The following is a 19,305-nucleotide window of genomic DNA, read 5'->3' as shown; positions in this document are numbered from 1 at the left end:
TCCAGGATCTGCTCTCACCAGTCCCTGGGGAGCCTTTGGCAGTCCCTGCCCTCAGTGGGGCCAATTGATGCTCCAAGGGACTCAAGTTTTGCTTCTGACTCCTTGAGCAGCTTCTTCAACCTGAAGGAGGGACATAGGAGGATCAGGGAAAGGAGTAGGAAGCACGAGGTCAAGCACTCCCTGAATTCACAGCCCCCCCACCTATGGGATCATCACCCCCCATCCCACAGGTGACCGGGGAGGGGGAACTTGGCCCAGATATCGTGGGGGGTCCTTCTTGGGTTGTGCTTTTTGAGGGGGGATGTTTGGAGAATGAAGAACTTCAAAGCTGAGTGGAAAATGCCCCTTGGGGGGATACTGGGGTGTCTCAGCATCCCTACGTGAGGAGATGGAAACAGGGGGAACTTTTCATATTCCTGGCACTCCCAGCAGCCTGAAGAGGTCAGGGACTGAGTAGACTGGGGACCCCCAGTACAAGCGTGACCCCCAGCAGCTGGGACAGGGAGGAAACCCTGAACAGCAAAGGGGAAAGACCAGAGATGGGGAACACCTGGGAGGCATTTTCAGGGCTGAATCTTGGTGTTTGGGAGGTTTTTATGGACCCCATGTCCTGGGTTGCAATGCAAGATGTAACCAAAAGTATCTATTCTATCACCATCTGTTAAAACCTGGTAGAGCAGTTTTCATTATCTTTTTCATCACCCATCCCTCATAACTGGGGGATATCTTCTGTTAATGGGCCAGCAGTTAAAACCAGGTGGGGCAGTGTTCTTTATCTCTTCCACCACCCATCCTTCCTCCAGGGGGATATCTTCTGGTAATGGGCCATTGAGTCTCACTGCAGGACTGATAAAATGACATCATCCCATTGTGAGATGCAGCACCCAGGGGGAGGAGCCAAGCATTCCTGACTGGATATAATCTTGGAATCAGAACACCAGAGGCAGTCTTTGTCCACTGGATTCCCAGAGGAGGGACCAGACCCATCTACAGCACCAGAACTTCTGAAGTAAGCTAAAATCTTCTAGGGGATCTTTGCTTCAACAGAACCACATCAGTCACTCCAGGAGGACTGCAGCCACCATTTAATCAGACTGCTTCCAACACTCTGACCAACGGGCTGTAAGGTTCTGACTTTGTTGGTGGGTTGTTTTGTTGTTGTTGTTGGTTTTTTTCTTTGATACTGCTGCATTTTCATTTTCCTTCTTTAGTAAAGAACTTACATTCCTTTTCCCATAAGCACTTGAGAGCACTTTGGTTTCAAGATTATAATAATTCGGAGGGGATGGGATGTTTACATTTTTATGCATTTCAGTGGAGATTTCTGCCTTCCTTAGCAAACACCTTTCAAACCAAGACACCTCAAATGCCCAGGTGACTTCTAGAGATGGGCTTGGTAAGAGGAACCATCAAACTCATTGTGCTCATTCCTTGTATTTTTTCCCAAACCAGGATTTCTCAATCCCAAACCTTGGCGAGATGGAGAAGCAGGCTGTGAAGAAGATGAAGATCTCCAATGACACCCAGGCAGGTGAGGAGAAATTCAGTGCCCCTTTCCCCCTCTCTCCTGCTCCATCTCCCAGCCCAGCCTGGCCCCCGGCTGCAGGACAACCCCGCTGCCGACGCCGTCCTGCCGGGGACGCACTGGGGGGATCTCCTTCCCCTTCCCTCTGGCACGGAGGCAAATCCCATCCTCTCCTTGTCCTTCCTCCCCCAGACCAGGAGCTGAGGATGGAGACCAGGGAGGACAAATCCCCACGGCAGAACCTTGTGGAAGAGGCCATTTTGAGCAGCTCCACAGTTCAGGAATCCAATGGGGAGGAAAATCCCCAGAGATCCCGCAGGAGGAGGGGCTCCAAACCCATCCCAGGGTGCTCTGAGGAGGAAAGACCCACCCTGTGCCGGGAAGGCGGGCAGAGATCCAGCCGGGGCTCTGAGCTGGTGTTCCATGAGAACCTTCAGGATAGGGAGACGTGCTACAAGTGTTTGGAGTGTGGGAAGAGCTTCAGCCGGAGCAACAGCCTGATCTGCCACCAGATGATCCACACTGGGGAATGGGCCTACAAGTGTGGTCAATGTGGGAAGGGCGTCAGCTGCAACTCCGAACTCATCATTCACCAGCGCAGCGACTCTGGGGAGAGGCCCTACGAGTGTCCCAAGTGTGGGAAGAGGTTTCAGACCAGCTCCCATCTCCTCCAGCACCAGCGGATTCACACAGATGAGAGGCCCTTCCACTGCCCTGAGTGTAGGAATGGCTTCAAGGAAAACTCCCACCTCATCAGGCACCGGCGCATCCACACTGGGGAGACACCCTACAAGTGTCCCCTGTGTGGGAAGAGCTTCACCTGGAGATCTAGATTGACCGAACACCAACGGCGGCACCAGTAAGGGAAGCTCTGCAAATGCCCCAAAGTACAGGAAGAGCTTTGTGCACTGCTCCAGCTTCATCCCCCCTTGGAAAATTCAAGTTTGGCAGAGACCTGGTGATCCATGTTCCCTGTGATCCATGCTGGGGAGACACCTGTACCTTTTCCTGCCTATGGCAATGACATGATGTGGGATCAAAGAACGTGAGGGTCTGGCCATGGCCCTTTTGTTATATTCAATCCCATCTCAGGTCATTGCCAGGGGCAGGTGTTGGGGGTTAGGTGTCTTTTTTTTTTTTTTAATTCTGTATTGCCTGTGAAATTTTTACCCATTAGTTGTGGGGACAGCCTAACTGTGGGTACTTGGTGGGTGCTTGACAAAAGACAAAGAGTTTGGCTGGGCCCAGGGAGGGAAGGGAGGCAGGAAAAGAGGAGAGCGGGGACAGTTTGGGGGGCTTTCTTCAGCTTCAGAGAAGGACACTTCGGGTGCAGAGATGCTGTGGTGGGCACAAGAGAATTTCACCATCACTCACACGGAGCTGCTGCTGCTTCTCCTTCTCCCCTCTTTGTTGGTGGCCTCGCACCCCCTGTCCTGCCGGGACGTGTGGCAGTGCCAGGCACCGCCGCGGAGCTGCTGATCCACCTCAGCCACCGGCCCAGGATCTCAGCTCATCCCTGCTGTTCCAGCTGAGTGTTCCTCAGAGCCCTGCAGGAGCACCGGGACTGCCCGCCCGAGGGGGTTTGTGAAACAAAGCCTCTCCTCCATCCCATCTCAGCTGAGAAAGCTGTCACGGGCCCCTGGTTCTGTTTTCTTGCTAATGCTGTAGTTATTGTTGTTTGTTTGCCTGGTTATAAATCCTAATAAAGAACTGTTATTCCTATCCCCAGATCTCTGTCTGAAAGCCCCTTGATTTCAGAATTATAATAATATAGAGGGAGGGGGTCTACGTTTTCATTCCAGGGGAGGCCCCTGCCCTCCCTAGCAGACACCTGTCTTCCAAAACAAAGACAGATGGGGAGTTTCTCCATCCTCCTTATCTCTGTGGGGCCAGCAGTGCTCTTGGTTCCTCATGCTCTTTTTGTGGGGCCTTTTGTGTCTGTGCCCCTCCGACTTAGGAGGACAGGGGATATTTTCTGCCCCCTTTCTGCTTCTGGGAAGCCTGTGTGGGCTCTTTGTCCCCCTCTGACTTGGGGGCTGCTGTGGGCTCCATCCATCTTTTATTCTGGGAGCGGGGCATGTGCTGATCTCCCTTCAGTTTGGGGGGCCCGGGGATCGTCTCCATCCTCCTCCAGTTTTGAGGGGCCTGGGAGTAGTCTCTGCCTCCCACCGATTTGGGGGGACTGGTGCAGGCTCCACCCCCCTCTGATTTTGAGGGACAACCTGGAGGAAATGCACCAAAAGCTTGACAAAGGCTGAAGAGAACACTCTGATTACCCCTTTTGCCCAGAGGTTCCCTTAGCTGAAGTTGCTAACAAGGACAAAACTTCCAGGCCCGCAGTGGGTTTTGGGTTGTTTTATTTCCTGGGCCCTCAGTCCTGCGTGGGACACGGGAACTGGGTGCTGCAGAGGCTGCACCAAGCCATCAGAAATGCCCACCCAGCACCCAAGGGTGGTAGAAGATCTGCTCCAGCACTGGCCGGTCCATGGGGTGCTTGGACAAACAGCAGCGGATCAGATGTTGGCACTCTGGGGAGAGAAGGCAGAAAGCGGCGCTCACTTGCAGAAGGCTCCTGCCCAGCTGCTCCCGGCGCCTGCAGAAGCCGGGCCACGCTGCGTGTGCTGGGGGCTGCCCTTGGCGGGAGAGCGGCACGGCAGGACAAGCGTCCCCTCCTTCAGCCAAGCGTGCCACACCCAGCCTGCCACGGGCCACCTGCTGCAGCCGGCCCTTGAGGGCACATGGACGTCCCGCGCAGCTGCGGGAGGGCCGGGCTGGGCTGCGTGGTGCCACCTGCCAAAGCCTGTCTTCTTCAGGCCGCGTACCAACCTGGAGAGACCTCCTGCGGGAAGAAGAGCTGCCCCAACACGGTGTCACGCTCGTTCTCGAAGGGCAGGAACCCGCACACCCTCTCCAACAGCCGGCTGAATGCCGCACCCCGTGGCCCAGGAGGGATTGGGGCTGTGCAGTGCCTGGCACTGGGAGCAGGGCCCGCGCTCTGGGCTCACTGGCAAACTGTGTGCAGGCCCGCTCCTGGAGGAAGGTGCCGCAACCGAAGTCCATCAGCTTCATCTCGCCAGTCTCCAGGTTGACGAGGAGGTTCTCTGTCTTGATGTCCCGGTGCAGGACACCACAGGCGATGCAGTGCCACACGGCCTCCAGCACCTGCCAGAAAAGCCAGCGTGCCACCTCCTCGCTCAGGAACTCTTGCTCCAGCAGGATGTGCAAGAGATCCCGAGATTGCTCTGGACGCTCCATCACCAGAACGAAGCTGTCAGGCACCTCGAACCAGTCGAGGAGCTGGATAATTCTGCGAGAGCCAGAGCCTACCTTTTCCATTAGCACGATCTCCAGTGGAACACAGGTGCCGTCGGGCTGTGAGGACGAGACAATGCCTCCATCACAGGGCCTGATGCTGCCAGGAACCCCCCAAGTGCCCGCCAGTGCAGTGGCCACAGCCAGCACCGGCCACCTTGCTCTGACCTGCTTCTAGGCTGCTCTCAGAAGCCCTTGCCTGGCCTGGGAATGCCCCTCCAGAGCCCCATGGCAGCCCCAGACAGCTCCTCAGGTCTCACCTGCCGGTACAGAAGCCTTGTTGGTATTTGGTGGCTCTATGGGAGCAGCTTCCTGGAGATGGAGGAAACTCCCTGTTCCCTCGAGAATTGTCTCCTCCACCAGGCACGGGCTGTTGCCAGCTGGCACATCCAGCACCGTCACCTGGGAGCTGTGGTCCAGCAGCTGCTGGCTCCAGGACACTTGCTGCTCCTCCACCTGCTCCTGAGACGGCTCCCCTGGATCAGGCTGGGCTCCCACTTGGACCTGGGGGCTTTCCCTGGCCATGTCAGTGCTCAGGGTCACGCCCATGTTGTTGAAGTCCAAGGGTCCAAGAAAGCTGGGAGACCTGTCCCTGGGCTCTGCACCTTCTGCAGGCTGACAGGTCTGGCTGAGCCTCTCTTAGGGATGGAGGCTGTCAGAGATAGTGGAGGCTCCTGGCACCATGGACGTTCTCTGACAGCCTGAGCTCCTTGCATGGATGGCGGGTCTTCTCTGCTGTGCTATCCTTGCAAGGCTTGAGGCTCTCCCAAGGATGGCCAGTCTTGCTGGGAGCAGCCTCCTGAAGGGATGGCGGCTTCTGGAGAAGCTGGGAGAGCCACAGCAGGGCAGGTGGCCTCACCTCATCAGCTTCTCCAGTTCTTTCCACAATGCCAGCCACATCCCAAAGTAGAGCGGCACAGATGTCCCATTGCGTGCCCAGTGCCGGATCATCACTTCCTGCAGCTCTTGGGCCACTGCCATGCAGGGACCGCAGCTGCTGGAGCTCTCCAGAGGGCTTGCGGGAGCACCTGGCCGCCGGCGAGGGGTGGCCCGAGGCCTGGAGAACCTGGGAGCCTCAGGGGCTGCTCGGTTCCTCCATGGGCCTCTGGGCCTAACCCTGGGGCACTTCCTCGTCTGCCGCCTCCGTGGTTGCCGGTGGCCACCGGCCCAGCAGACAGCCACAGCGGCCAGCAGCAGGACAAGGGCAGCCATCAGGACGCCACCGTCACCCATGGCTACGGCACGTCCCATGGCGACTGCACTGGCAGCTGCGGGGGCTGGCCCAGTTTATATAGGGCTGGCACGGTGATGTCACAGTGCTGTGGCCAGCACAGCTGTGTGACATCACGGCCCTGCATCACCCCAGCGCTCAGCCCCTTTGTGACATCACGGCCCCACCCAATTCAGGGATCACAGCCCTGGCTCATCCCTGAAGATGAACATGGCCTGGAAAAGCCTGGAAATCAGAACCGGAGCTCAGCCCCTTGCAATGGATCCTTCCCTGGAGCAAATGGCAGCACATCAGGAAGAGTGCTGCTACCACCTGTGTCAAGCCCCCGGATCTCAGGACGCCATAGCGGCACCAACTTCAAACAACCACTACTCTGTGCCAGAGAAGATCCCCCAGAGACAAAGGGAGGAGAAGTTCCTCTGTCTCTGGGGAGCTCTCCTGAAATGGCTGGCGAGGACTGCAAAAGTTTTCTCATAGCAGCTCACCAACTTCTGCAGAGCCTCTGCTCTAAATAAATCTGGATATTCCAAAGAGCACTCATGCTTGTCCCACTGCTCTAGTTTTGACTGCCATGGGGTTCCTCTCTTCCCAAGAGCTGGCACATGCTGGGTTTGGATTCAAGATGGGAATGCTGTGGTTCAGTCTGGGGTGGTTTGGTTTCTGCTGAGCAGGGCTTGCCCTCTTCAAGGACTTTGCAGTGTCCCTTGGTACAATGCGTGTTTTCCTCTGGGAAGGGAGGGGTGAGTGTTGAAGACAGAGGCAATAAATGCATTAGAAAACCTGCACTGTGTCTGTGTCCGTGTTTGTCAGGTGACCACCCACATCCTGGAAGGGGATGATGTAATTTCTATTTTTTAATTTTTTTTTATTAATGGATTTAACAAGTCAATTTTTATTGTGCCTCACATGTTTGGCCACCTTCATCTCCAGCTGAGCTTTCACTGCACCAAATTTCTTGCTGCAGTGGCAAGAAGCATCTCTGTATTCTCCTGACCTTCATTCCTTGTCCTCTACCCGTCCCATCCCACCCCAGGGAGCAGGGACCGTCCTGGGGCAGATCCAGGAGGATATCCAGGACCATCCCTGCCTGGGACGGGTGCCAAGGAGATCCAGGAGGGTTCAGTGTCCAGCTCTAAGTCCTGGGACACCCTGTGCCGTGCTCCCAACAGCCCCGATTTTCAGGAAGGAGCCACAGCAGCCTCCCTGCCATCGATGGATTTTTCTTCCTGGAATTCACTGTGGAGCTTGTTTCTGTTTTCCTGCTCCTTCCAAGCTCCTGTCAACATGGCATGGAGCTGGAAGAGGTGGAGAGGAGAAACGTTGGTAATGGGAAGACAGAGGGAAATTGCTGGGGAAAAGGGAGACACACACCCCTAACGGTGGCTGCAGAAAGCTCCACACGGTCCAGCCTGCCCCAAAACCAGGGAAGCCCTGGCTAAAATCCAAGGAAAACAGTGCTGAGGATCCAAGGAATCCGAGCCATGATCTGTGTGGAGAGTGTCCCTGACAGGAGGAACGTGAATGGAACCGAGCGAGGCTGGGGCAGGAGGGTCAGAGCGAGCAGAGAAGGGGGGCCCATCAACATCCTAATTTACTGCTCCAGAGAAAGAAAAATTCCCAGCTTTAATTCCAAGGAGGATAATTTAATATCTCCTTGGCATCTGCAGATCTATGACCTGAATCCAGTCATGAGTTTCCTTCAGGTCTCCACCCTCGGGACCAGTTAAACAGATAGTGGGGTTAAACTCTTTCCCACTTGTTAAATCTGGATCCTCCCATTCCATGCGAGACTTTAAATTGTGTCCCTCAGAGAATCCTTCTGGAGCAGAAGTGCTGGTGTGAAATGAACGGGGACAGGGAGTGTTGGGTGAAGAACAGACTAATGTGATATGGGAATGTGCCTCGCTGGGGATCCAAGCCAGCTGAATTTCACCCAGAAAAAAAAGAGGGATTAAGTTCAAGCCTTGGGAAGCATTTGTTTAAGTTGTGGCAAAGAGAAAGGGCTTATGGCAGTTAATATGTTAATCGACTCACCCTTATAAGGTTATGTTTCTAGAATGTTCCCGGTTCTCTCCCCTGATTGGTTGTTATTTGTTGCATTATTTTGCATATTTCTAACCCCAGTTTGTGGTTGGACCCATGCCCTCAGACTCTGCCCTCAGACCTACCCTATATATTTAGTAGTATATTTAGTAGTCCTGGTCTTTGCAGTTTGTCCCTATACTGCGCACGGTTTATGGGTGTTGTCCTTATTTTATTTCTCATTAAAGTGTTAATTTTAGGCGGACACAAACTCCATCATACTATTTCATTTTCTTTGCACCTCAATTCCCTGAAGTCAGAGAAACCTAAACTTTTAAAGGTACTGGTTTTCAATGGGATAACATCCATTTAAATCCCAGAAAGAGGCACAGACTGGATTTGAAACCAAGTTCGGATTCAGCATGGGAATGTAGTGGACAGCACACCGATGGTTTCCATGTTGCTGAGCAGGGCTTGTCCTGTCCATGGACTTTGCAATCCCCGACTGGACAATCCATGTCCCATGCTCTGCCAGCAAGGAGGTGACACCATCACCGTTCCCCTCCTCATCCCCGTGTCCTATTTAGACAAGAATCTTCCTTCTCCTCTGCTCCAGAGGGTGCTCGAGTGCCCACAGGGAGCCCCTTCCTCGCTCCCGTGGAACTGGTGAGGGCTGGGGTGACGCAGGGCCGTGATGTCACAAAGGGGTTAAGCTCTGGTGTGATGCAGGGCCGTGATGTCACACAGCTGTGCTGGCCACAGCACTGTGACATCACCGCGCCAGCCCTATATAAACCAGGCCAGCCCCCACAGCTGCCAGTGCAGTCGCCATGGGACGTGCCGTAGCCATGGGTGACGGTGGCGTCCTGATGGCTGCCCTTGTCCTGCTGCTGGCCGCTGTGGCTGTCTGCTGGGCCGGTGGCCACTGGAAACCATGGAGGCAGCAGACGAGGAAGCGCCCCAGGGTTAGGCCCAGAGGCCCATGGAGGAACCGAGCAGCCCCTGAGGCTCCCAGGTTCTCCAGGCTTCGGGTGAGTTGTGGCCACGGCTGCAGCCCCTGCCTCTGGCAGGAGGCTGGCACCAGGCTCTGGAAGGCAGCAGCCTGCGCCTGAGCAGCGCCACCCGTCTCCCCTAGGAACACGCACGTACTGCCCGCCCGAGTGGATCGGCCTGCGCTGCTACCACGGCGATGGGGCGACCATCTGGTCCCTGGGCGTGCTGCTGTTTGAGATGGTGTGTGGGTTCCTGCCCTTCGAGAACGAGCGTGACACCGTGTTGGGGCAGCTCTTCTTCCCGCAGGAGGTCTCTCCAGGTTGGTACACGGCCTGAAGCAGGCAGGCTTTTGGCAGGTGGCACCGCGCAGCCCAGCCCGGCCCTCCCGCAGCTGCGTGGGTCGTCCATGTGCCCTCAAGGGCCGGCTGCAGCAGGTGGCCCGTGGCAGGCTGGGTGTGGCACGCTTGGCTGAAGGAGGGGACGCTTGTCCTGCCATGCCGCTCTCCCGCCAAGGGCAGCTCCCAGCACACGCAGCGTGGCCCGGCTTCTGCAGGCGCCGGGAGCAGCTGGGCAGGAGCCTTCTGCAAGTGAGCGCCGCTTTCTGCCTTCTCTCCCCAGAGTGCCAACATCTGATCCGCTGCTGTTTGTCCAAGCACCCCATGGACCGGCCAGTGCTGGAGCAGATCTTCTACCACCCTTGGGTGTTGGGTGGCCATTTCTGATGCCTTGGTGCAGCCTCTGCAGCACCCAGTTCCCGTGTCCCACGCAGGACTGAGGGCCCAGGAAATAAAACAACCCGAAACCCACTGCGGGCCTGGAACTTTTGTCCTGGATAGCAAATTCAGCTAAGGGAACCTCTTAGCAAAAGGGGTAATCAGAGTGTTCTCTTCAGCCTTTGGCAAGATTTTGGTGCCTTTCCTCCAGGTTGTCCCTCAAAATCAGAGGGGGGTGGAGCCTGCACCAGTCCCCCCAAATCGGTGGGAGACAGAGACTATTCCCAGGCCCCTCAAGACTGGAGGAGGATGGAGACTATCCCTGGGCCTCCCAAACTGAAGGGAGATAAATACCTGGCAACCCAAACTAAGAGATGGATGTAGCCCAGAGCATCCCCCAAGTCAGAGGGGGAAGGGGAGACTGCCAGCCCCACCAAAGAGGAGGGGAATTGTGCCTGTGCCAGCCCCACAAATTGCAAGGGGACAGAGAACACCCCTGGCCTGGCAAAGGGCAAAGAGCGGCCGGGGGCTGCCGGGATGGTGACAACACTGGCAACCCCCAAATCAGAGTGGGACAAAGAGCCCGCACAGGCTTCCCAGAAGCAGAAAGGGGGCAGCAAATATCCCCTGTCCCCCTAAGTCAGAGGGGCACAGACACAAAAGGCCCCACAAAAAGAGCATGAGGAACCAAGAGCACTGCCGGCCCCACAGAGATAAGGAGGATGGAGAAACTCCCCATCTGTCTTTGTTTTGGAAGACAGGTGTCTGCTAGGGAGGGCAGGGGCCTCCCCTGGAATGAAAATGTAGACCCCTCCCTTTGAATTATTATAATTCTGAAATCAAGGGGCTTTCAGGAAGAGATCTGGGGATAGGAATAACAGTTCTTTATTAGTATTTATAACCAGGCAAACAAACAACAATAACTACAGCATTAGCAAGAAAACAGAACCAGGGCTCCTGTTACAACCTTCTCAGCTGAGACGGGAAGGGATGGAGGAGAGGCTTTGTTTCACAAACCCCCTCGGGCGGGCAGTCCCGGTGCTCCTGCAGGGCTCTGAGGAACACTCAGCTGGAACAGCAGGGATGAGCTGAGATCCTGGGCCGGTGGCTGAGGTGGATCAGCAGCTCCACGGCGGTGCCTGGCACTGCCACACGTCCTGGCAGGACAGGGGGTGTGAGGTCACCAACGAAGAGGGGAGAAGGAGAAAAAGCAGCAGCTCTTTGTGGGTGATGGCGAAATTCCCTTCTCCCCACCGCAGCAGCTCTGCACCCAAAGTGTCCTTCTCTGAAGCTGAAGAAAGCCCACCAAACTGTCCCCACCCTCCTTTTTTCCTGCCCCCCTTCCCCTCCTGGGCCCGGCCAAACTCTTTGTCTTTTGCCAAGCACCCACCAAATACCCACAGTTAGTGTCTTAATCCCTCTTAGAATAAACATTACCAATTAAATAAATGCAACTTCATGTTTAATTGCAGAAGTGGAAAAAATGTTCCAGAATTCTAGAACTACTTTGAAAACTATGTTATTAATATGGAAAAAGGGAAGAAACATTTGGGGATTACTTCCTACTAAAATAATTCTAAATGTTTCAAAAAATTTCTAATTTTTAAAAATAAAAAATAAAGATAACAAGGTGGGTTCCCCAAGCCCGGCTGCTGCCTGCCCAGCCAAGGCTGTGGCCAGCCAAGCAGCTGTGCCAGTGCTGGTGGTACCAGCCAGACCCCAGAACAGCAGCCCAAAGGTGTTGCTCAAACTCTGCCTTGGCAGGAGGGTCCTGCCTTCAGTCCTGTCCAGACACCAGGGCCAGCACTTTCAGGGACAGAGGGTCCTGTTCTGGGTGGTGGCAGCACAGCAATAAGCTGATAACTCAGCATTGGCAAGGAAAACAGACACGGGCTTGGAGATGCAGGAAGAGAGGTGCAGTTCTCCCTGACTGAGTGTAGTGATTTACATTCACACTGTTATAAATGCATATCATATTATTGGCTTTTTGCAAATATTATAAGGAATCTTATATGTATAAGATTAGAAAATCTAGCTGTATTAATATGGTTTCCTTTATTTCTGTTATTGATGAAACTTTGAAATAGTGGTATAATACATATATGTTAAGCTTTGGCATAGTATTAAAACAAAAACTACTTTAGTTTGTATAACCCAAAGACTGCAAAAGATAGCTGGAGACTCCCCCTACATTCAGAAACTATCTTATCCAGATGAAGACAGCAGTGACCAGAACTCTGTGGGAGGAATTTATTGCATTTCTGTTATCAGGAAATGTAAATCTCATTGGTGCCAAGAAGATTGATCTATTGGGAAGGGGGCAAGAGAAAACTAAACAGAAGAACACCAAAGATCCTAAGAAGAATGTATGAATATGCATGAGAATTTATGGATATGTAGTAGGATTCTGTTTTTAAGGGACAATCCTTTGTCAGTCTGGTGTGCTCTCTTGGCTGAATGCAGAGATACCCGGCTGTATCTGTGTACTTTACTTTATTTTTAGCTCCTAGTTATCTTTTCATTAAACCTTTAAATTCTATAAGAAAAATACGTGAACCTCATTTTTCACAACACTGAGCTGTTTGGCCGGACATCTGGAGGTGCAGAGGCGCTCCTGTGGAGAAAGAAAGTGGCTGAGGCCCCCAGCTGCCACTGGCACACAGGGACCCTCCTGCACAGCAGGGCCCAGAGCTGCCAAGGCTCCCCAGCACGGCTGGAGCTGCTGGCACAGCTTGGCCCAGCTGGACAGCTGCCCCTCAAGGCCCTGGAGAGCAGGGGATGGCTCTGGGCAGGGTCCCTGGCCAGGAGCGGGCCCCAGAGCACCTCTGCCTTTCAAGGGCAATCTCGTCCCCGCTCTTTCTCCTGCCCACCTTGCTTTGCCTCTGCCCGCTGCTCCTGGGGCTGCTCTTGGCCAGGCAGCCTCAGTGGCAGCCAGCACTGGCTGCAGCCCCAGCGGGCTCCCCAGGACAAGGCCCAGCAATTAAGAGGCCAATGAAAGCCCTGGGCAGCAGCAGAACTCTCAGCAGAGTTATTTGGACAACCAAGGACTATCCACAAGTCCACAGCAGCTTCACTGGGAATGTTTCTATTCTACAATAACTTTCAAAAGAAGCTGTTTGAGGGAAAGATGAATGAAACACTCACTATTTTCTCTTGCAGGCATACCAGATTCCAACACCGCATAAAACAAAGAAATGCACCAAACAAAGCAGGCCTGCCATTAATTCTAGCCAACAGCGTGTTCCCTGACAGAAACCTCTTCCAATGCCCTTCTGGGAATTGGGAACACGTGTTGTGCTGGCTGCATCTGTGGGAGCAATGGGCAGTGTGAGGCCTGTGCTGTGCTCCACTGCTGAGCTGGCAGCACGGTGGGTATGTCCAGGATATTCCCTGTTTCCCCCAGAGCTGGGGCCTGCAGGCACCTTGCCAGCCCTTGGCACAGGCTGTGACACCCAATAAAACCCAGAAAGCTGAGAGGAGAACCCAGGGACAGCGCAGCTGCTTGGGCAGTGGCTCCTTCCAGGGACACGGGCCAAACCCATCCCTGAGCAGCCACTGCCACCCCTGACCCTCCCTGCTCTGTGACAGCTCCCCCAGCCCAAGGGGACAGAGCCAGGCCCTGTCAGGGGCCAGTGCAGCCCCTGCCCAGTTGGGAGCCAGGGCTGGCTGTGGCCCTGGGCTCACAGCAGGGCTCCCACTCGGGGCTGCTCCTGTGCCTTGGGCCTCTGGATGCTTAGGGCCAGCTCCAGGAGCAGCTGCAGTGGGATGGATGTTGATGCACGAGTCCCATTTCCCAGGGGCTGGGAATGAGCTCCAGAGGCCTGGAAGCCGAGGCACCTCCAGCTTTGGCTGCTGCCAGGCTCTGCAAGGAGAGGCCCTGTGGGAAGAGCTGCTGGCACACAGCCCCACCGAGGGCTGAGCCCAGCACAGCAATTACCTCCTGTGCCTGGGCCCGTGCCTGCAATTGCCTCCCTTCCTTCAGGAAATGCCGCCTTCCATAGAGCCTCTCTGTCCATCCCTTGAGAAAGGAAGAGGCACAGCTGGATCAGATGGAACCATTACATAGCAGGGAAGTGGCCTCTTCAGGAGGCAGTGCTTGTCAAAGACATGGAAGAGGATCAGGAAAAGGCCCAGGCTCTCTCTTGTCCAAACCACCACCTCTCCTGATCTGCTCAGAGACCAGGAAGTTGCAGAGGATCTCAAGGTGTGCATGGGCCATGCTGCAGTTTGGAAACCCTGTCAGCTGATACCAAATGCCTTCCTGCAGAGGCTGGGGAGAAACTGCATCCAGGCCAGGCTGGGAAACAGCCCTGCAGGGCTTGAAAGCAGCAGCAGGGCAGCGAGGTTGCCATGGATCCCTTTCCATGGTGCAGGGCATGGCATGTCCAGAGAAAGCCCCTGACTGCAGAGTCTCAGGAAAGGCTGAGGGAAATGTACCCACCACGCCCTGTGAGCAGTTCCTTCTCTATTTCTTTCAGGATATGGTGTGACTCAAGTGATTCTTTCTGTCCTGTGGCTCTGTTCTTCCCTCTCGGAGGACCTTAACAAAAAATAGTTCCATTTCCCAGGAATGGATCCCAGAAAAGCAATGCTCAGCCTGTGGGTACGGCAGGGACACACCACTCACCCCTGAGATGGGAGCCGGGCTTGTGGGCAGTGATCAGCAAAGGAGCTGGGAAAGTCCTCCCTGCAGACACACCTGTAACTCAACAGCCACAGAAGCTTCTGTCACCTGGTTCCTACCAGGTTGTCAATGATTATTCCTCGATGGGACACTGAGAATATACCTGCAGGAGGCTCCAAGGGCTTCAAAACTTTATGCAGCCAATCTAATGGAGAATCCTTCCTGGGAACCTCATCTGGAAGGGAGCACAGATCAGAACCATTCCATGGTGTGCTGGGATCGCCTTCTGCCTTAGGGAACTGGGCACTGCCAGGGGGTTGGGTAAGACCATGGGAGCCAGATGTCAATGGACATGGAAGAAGCTGTAGAGGGGCCTGAAATGCTCTGGGCTGGCACCTGGTCACTCTCAACACTCTTCCCATGCCCTGTGCAACATCCCTGAAGGGCGGGCACTCCCCAGCAGCAGAGATGGCAGCTCAAGCCTCAGCAGGGCTCAGGCCCAGAGGCACAGCAATTACCTCCTGGGACTGTGACTGTGCCTGGCATGGCCTCCCTTCCTGCAGCAGAGGCTGCCCATGAGCCACTGCTTCCTCCAGGAAACGCTGCCTTCAGCACAGCCTCTCCATCCACTTCTGCAGAAAGGGACAGCTGAATCAGATGGCAGCATTCCCCACTGGGCGAGGTGGCATCTTCAGGAGGCAATGCTTGCCAAAGACTTGGTTAAGGACCAGGATATCATATAAACTTTTGGGATTGGCCAGGGCCCTCCTTTCTCCAAACAGCTGCCATTTCTGATCTACCCGGAGACCAGAGAATTCTACAAGATCTCAGGGTGTGCATGGCCCATGGTGCAGTTTGGACTCCCTGTCAGCTGATACCAAATGCCTTCCTGCAGAGGCTGGGGAGAAGCTGCAGCCAGGCCAGGCTGGGAAACAGCCCTGCAGGGCTTGAAAGCAGCAGCAGGGCAGCAAGGCTGCCATGGATCCCTTCCCGCTGTGTTGGGCACTGCGTGTCCAGATGTGCAGAGAAAGCCCCTGGCTGCTGAGTCTCAGGAGAAGGCTGAGGGACATGGACCCACCTTGTCCTTCCTGCAGAATTTTCTTCAGCATTTGCCTCATGGGTTTGGATGGCTCATGGGGTTTCATAACTCCTGTAGCTTTGGTATTTCCTCTTGGAGGACCTTAGAGCAAAATAATTCCATTTCACAGGAATGGATCCCAGAATGCCAATGCTCAGCCTGTGGGGTCAGCAGGGACACACCACTCACCCCTGTGATGGGAGCCAGGCTTGTGTGCAGCAACCAACCCAGGAGCTGGGAGAGTCCTCCCTGCAGACACACCTGAAACTCAACAGCCACAGAAGCTTCTGTCATCTCTTCTGATCTGAACAGGCAGCACTGAGCCTCAGGAGCAGTGAGAGGATCACGCAGGGTGAGGGCACACACGTGCATGGCTCTGTCCTGGCACCTGCAGCGATGCTCTCCTGGCCAAGCCTTGGGCTCTGAGCTGGCAGCTCTCCCAGGGGGAAAGGCCTTCACCTACCCTCACCATCTTCCAGAGCCTCAGTCCTGGGCGTGGGTTGAGAAGCCAGATCACCTTCAGCAAGAGGCTTGGCTGAAAAAAGAGGTAGGACAGAACAGCTCTCGTGGCTCTGTAGGAGACCCTCAGGCTCCCTGGGGCTGGCAAAGGAGCCATGCAAGGCACAGCCCCGGGACACAGCCCTGGGCCCGGCCCCTTCCCTCTCTGCTCTTCTCCGTGGCTGCACAGAGCACATGGAAGGAGACACTGGCATTGCACACGGGAAGAAGACTGACAGCTAAATGCTCCTTCTTCCCACTGGTAGTGACCTGTGGGATCCCTCAGGGCTCTAGAAGGGAGCAGGGCGAGGTTTCTAGAACCCAACAAGCCTGAGATTATTTTAAGAGATATGGCAAATGCTCTTGCCACCTTGTCATTTTGTGTTCTGTCAGTAAAGGGAATAGAAGAACTTGCCTCCAGCATTCTCCAAGATATTCAAAGTATCATTCAGTAGCACTTCCAAATAATTGAGGTTGAGTTCCAAATCTAGAAGGGAGCACAGATCAGAACAGTTTCCATGGTGTGCTGAGATCCCCTTCTACCTTAGGGAACCGGGCAGTGCAAGGGAGTCATGCTAAGGCTGTGGGTGCCAGATGTCAGTGGACATGGCCACAGCTGCAGAGGGGCCTGGGGGCTCTGGGCTGGCTCCTGGTCACTCTCCACCCTCTTTGCAGGCCCTGTGCAGCATCCCTGGAAGAGGTGGCTGGAGCAGCCCAGGCCCCACTGGGGCCCTCTCTCTGCCACAGCTGAAAGAATTGTAAAAGCAATGGGGAAGAACTACAGCAGGCAGTGCCACAACTGTCCCTCAGGCCCTCCCTCCCTCCTGCCCACGTTCTGCTGGGACACCTCTCCCATCCCATAGGGACAGAGCCAGGCTCTTTCAGGATACAGTGGAGCCTTGCCCTCCCCCTCTGCCTATTCCCCACCATGGGCACCCCTTTGCAGCTGCTGCCAGGTTTTGGGACCTGTCTCCCGTGGAGGGACCCCAGCAGGACTGCTCAGTAGCCAAGTACCCTGAGCCTGCTGGGGATAATTCCACTGGGCTGTGCTGGTTTTGTCCGGGCTGTGCCTGCACTGCCAAGCAGCAGAGATGGCAGCTCAAGCCTCAGCAGGGCTCAGGCCCAGGGGCACAGCAATTACCTCCTGGGACTGGGACTGTGCCTGGCATGGCCTCCCTTCCTGCAGCAGAGGCTGCCCATGGGCCACTGCTTCCTCCGGGAAACGCTGCCTTCAGCACAGCCTCTCCTTCCGTCTCTGGAGAAAGGAAGAGGGATACATGCATCAGGTGGGGCTGTTTGTTCCCCAACATGAAGGTGGCATCTTCAGGAGGCAATAGTTGTCAAAGATATGGATAAGTTTCAGGAAGGCATCCAAACTTTGGAGCCAGGCCAGCCACATCTACCACAAGACTGGGAAATTGCAGGGGATTTCAGGGTGTGCATGGCCCGTGCTGCAGTTTGGGCTCCCTGTCAGCTGATGCCAAATGCCTTCCTGCAGAGGCTGGGGAGAAGCTGCATCCAGGCTAGGCTGGGAAACAGCCCTGCAGGCTGTGAAAGCAGCAGAGGGGCAGCAAGGCTGCCATGGATCCCTTCCTGCTGTGCCGGGCATGGCGTGTCCAGATGTGCAGAGAAAGCCCCCGGCTGCTGAGTCTCAGGAGAAGGCTGAGGGACATGGACCCACCATGACGTCTCTCCAGTTCACTCAACATCTTGTGTCCTGTAGGTTTGTTCCTCCCTCTAGGAGGATCTTAACAGAAAGTATTTCCATTTCAGATGAATGGATCCCACAGAACCAGGGCTCAGCCTGTGGGATCAGCAGGGACACACCACTCACCCCTGTGATGGGAGCTGGGCTTGCGTGCAGCAACCAGAAAAGGAGCTTGAAATGTCCTCGCTGCAGACACACCTGTAACTCAACAGCCACAGCAGCTTCTGTCACCTGCTTCCTGCCAGGGTGTCAGTGTTTATTCCTTGTTGGGACAGTGAGAACATACCTGCATGGGGTTCCAGAGGCAGAAAATCTTCATGAAGCCAAGCTGCTGGAGAAGCCTTCCTACCACCCTCATCTGGAAGGAAGCACAGATCAGAACCATTCCATGGTGTGCTGGGACCCCCTTCTGCCTTAGGGAACTGGGCACTGCAAGGGGTTCAGGTAAGGCTGTGGGAGCCAGATGTCAATGGACATGGCCAAAGCTGCAGAGGGGCTTGGAGAGCTCTGGGCTGGCTCTGGTCACTCTCCACCCTCTTTGCAGGCCCTGTGCAACATCCCTGGAAGGGCAGTGGGACCAGCCCAGGGCCCCTGAGGCCTCTCTCCCTCCCATAGAGGAAACCCTCCCTAAAGCCCTGGGGAAAACCATCCCCAACACTTCCCAGGGAGAAGGGAGCACTGTCCTGGGAAAGGGGACTGAGGCTGCCGGCTCACCTGCTCGCCCTGCTCGCCACGGAGCAGCCTGGGCAGCCCTGTCAGGCAGGGCCACTGCCAGGAGGAGCAGGAGGAGGAGGCGCAGAGCAAAGGCCATGGTGCCTTGCCCACTGCCAGTCCTGCAGCTCTTGCTGCCACCACTGTCCTGACACCGCTGTCCCAATGTCAGCACCGCTGCTGCCGCCGCCGCTGCTGCCACAACAGTCGTGGTCAAGGACTGACTGCTCGGTCCTTGTGGTGCTGGGCAACCACGGGGCTCTGGGACCTCTGTGACCTCAGAGCCTGCTGTCACCTCTGCCTGCTGTCACCCCAGAGCCTTCTGTGACCTCATGGCCTTAAGTGTCCACCCCAAGTGTACTCCCATCTGTACTAGAGGACTGCTCTGACTGTGAATCTTTGACTTCATCAAAGGGTCATTGCTAAACAAAACCTTGGTTTTGCCTGCTGACATTGCTGGTCAGGCGCTGTCCCAGGAGATGCTCTTGATGGTTGCCTCTTTTTCCTGGGCATGGCACTGGAGGAGGTCCAGGCCCAGGTGATGCCACTGAAGGAAATGTGCCCTCATCCCAGGGACGCTCAACACGGACTCCCCCAGCCCCTCAGTGCCCCGCTGCTGGTCACAGCAGCCCCTGCCTGGCTCCTGCCTGCCCACACTGTGGTCAGCCCTGCCTGCTCCTGGACATGGAGCTCAGCCAGGGCTGGTGCTGTGTGGGCTTTGCTGGTGGTACCAGCCGGACACTGGGGTGAGAGCTCCATCTCTTTATTGGAACAGAAGAGCTGTGCTGGGCCCTGCCCTGGCAGGAGGGACCCACCTTCAGTCCAGGCCACAGAGCAGGGCGGGTCCCTTCAGGGACACAGGGCCTTGCTTTGGGTGGTGGCAGCATCGG

General features: G+C 55.5%; 3 protein-coding genes and 1 long non-coding RNA gene across 7 annotated transcripts in view; 3 read left to right on the top strand and 1 right to left on the bottom strand.

The window, feature by feature from the left end:
• LOC111922197 (serine/threonine-protein kinase pim-3-like) overlaps positions 1–9,889 on the top strand; it is a 39,232-nt gene extending 29,343 nt beyond the window's left edge. Inside the window, exon 3 of the transcript XR_015281887.1 lies at positions 9,702–9,889. The gene's annotated coding sequence lies outside the window, so the exon portion shown is untranslated. The remainder of the gene's footprint in view (positions 1–9,701) is intronic.
• The window catches only part of LOC147646347 (uncharacterized), a 63,998-nt gene extending 51,654 nt beyond the window's left edge, over positions 1–12,344 (top strand). Inside the window, exon 2 of the long non-coding RNA XR_015281896.1 lies at positions 10,558–12,344. This is a non-coding gene — a long non-coding RNA (uncharacterized LOC147646347). The remainder of the gene's footprint in view (positions 1–10,557) is intronic.
• On the top strand, positions 1,480–2,388 carry LOC147646348 (uncharacterized). The gene is made up of 2 exons (XM_086873568.1): positions 1,480–1,531; positions 1,718–2,388. The coding sequence occupies exons 1-2, from the start codon at positions 1,480–1,482 to the stop codon at positions 2,386–2,388; spliced, it is 723 nt and encodes a 240-aa protein (XP_086729694.1).
• Positions 10,658–18,657, bottom strand: LOC147646346 (uncharacterized). Of its 4 annotated transcripts, XM_086873552.1 has the most exons (12): positions 18,419–18,637; positions 17,991–18,062; positions 15,962–16,033; positions 15,688–15,759; positions 15,499–15,600; positions 14,939–15,052; positions 14,584–14,655; positions 14,424–14,495; positions 14,238–14,336; positions 13,734–13,814; positions 12,941–13,103; positions 11,300–12,410 (listed from the first exon to the last, which is right to left on the bottom strand). In XM_086873552.1, coding segments are annotated over exons 1-12 (1,017 nt in total). In that variant the 5' UTR covers positions 18,516–18,637; the 3' UTR covers positions 11,300–12,409. The 4 variants fall into 4 exon arrangements, 2 of the variants coding, with proteins under 2 accessions (XP_086729677.1, XP_086729678.1); XM_086873551.1 differs by lacking the exon at positions 17,991–18,062 and adding an exon at positions 16,412–16,483 and having other exon boundaries at positions 10,658–13,103; positions 18,419–18,639; XR_015281886.1 differs by adding an exon at positions 16,412–16,483 and having other exon boundaries at positions 10,658–13,103; positions 14,424–14,655; positions 15,499–15,759; positions 17,138–18,062; positions 18,419–18,657.
• Between the last annotated feature and the right edge of the window lie 648 nt (positions 18,658–19,305).

The sequence above is a fragment of the Cyanistes caeruleus genome, unplaced genomic scaffold, assembly GCF_971803275.1.
Source record: "Cyanistes caeruleus unplaced genomic scaffold, bCyaCae1.hap1.1 HAP1_SCAFFOLD_100, whole genome shotgun sequence".
In the NCBI taxonomy this organism is placed as follows: Eukaryota; Metazoa; Chordata; class Aves; order Passeriformes; family Paridae; genus Cyanistes; species Cyanistes caeruleus.
The sequence above is the reverse complement of the archived record's forward strand: the minus strand, read 5'-3'. Positions and strand labels throughout refer to the sequence as shown.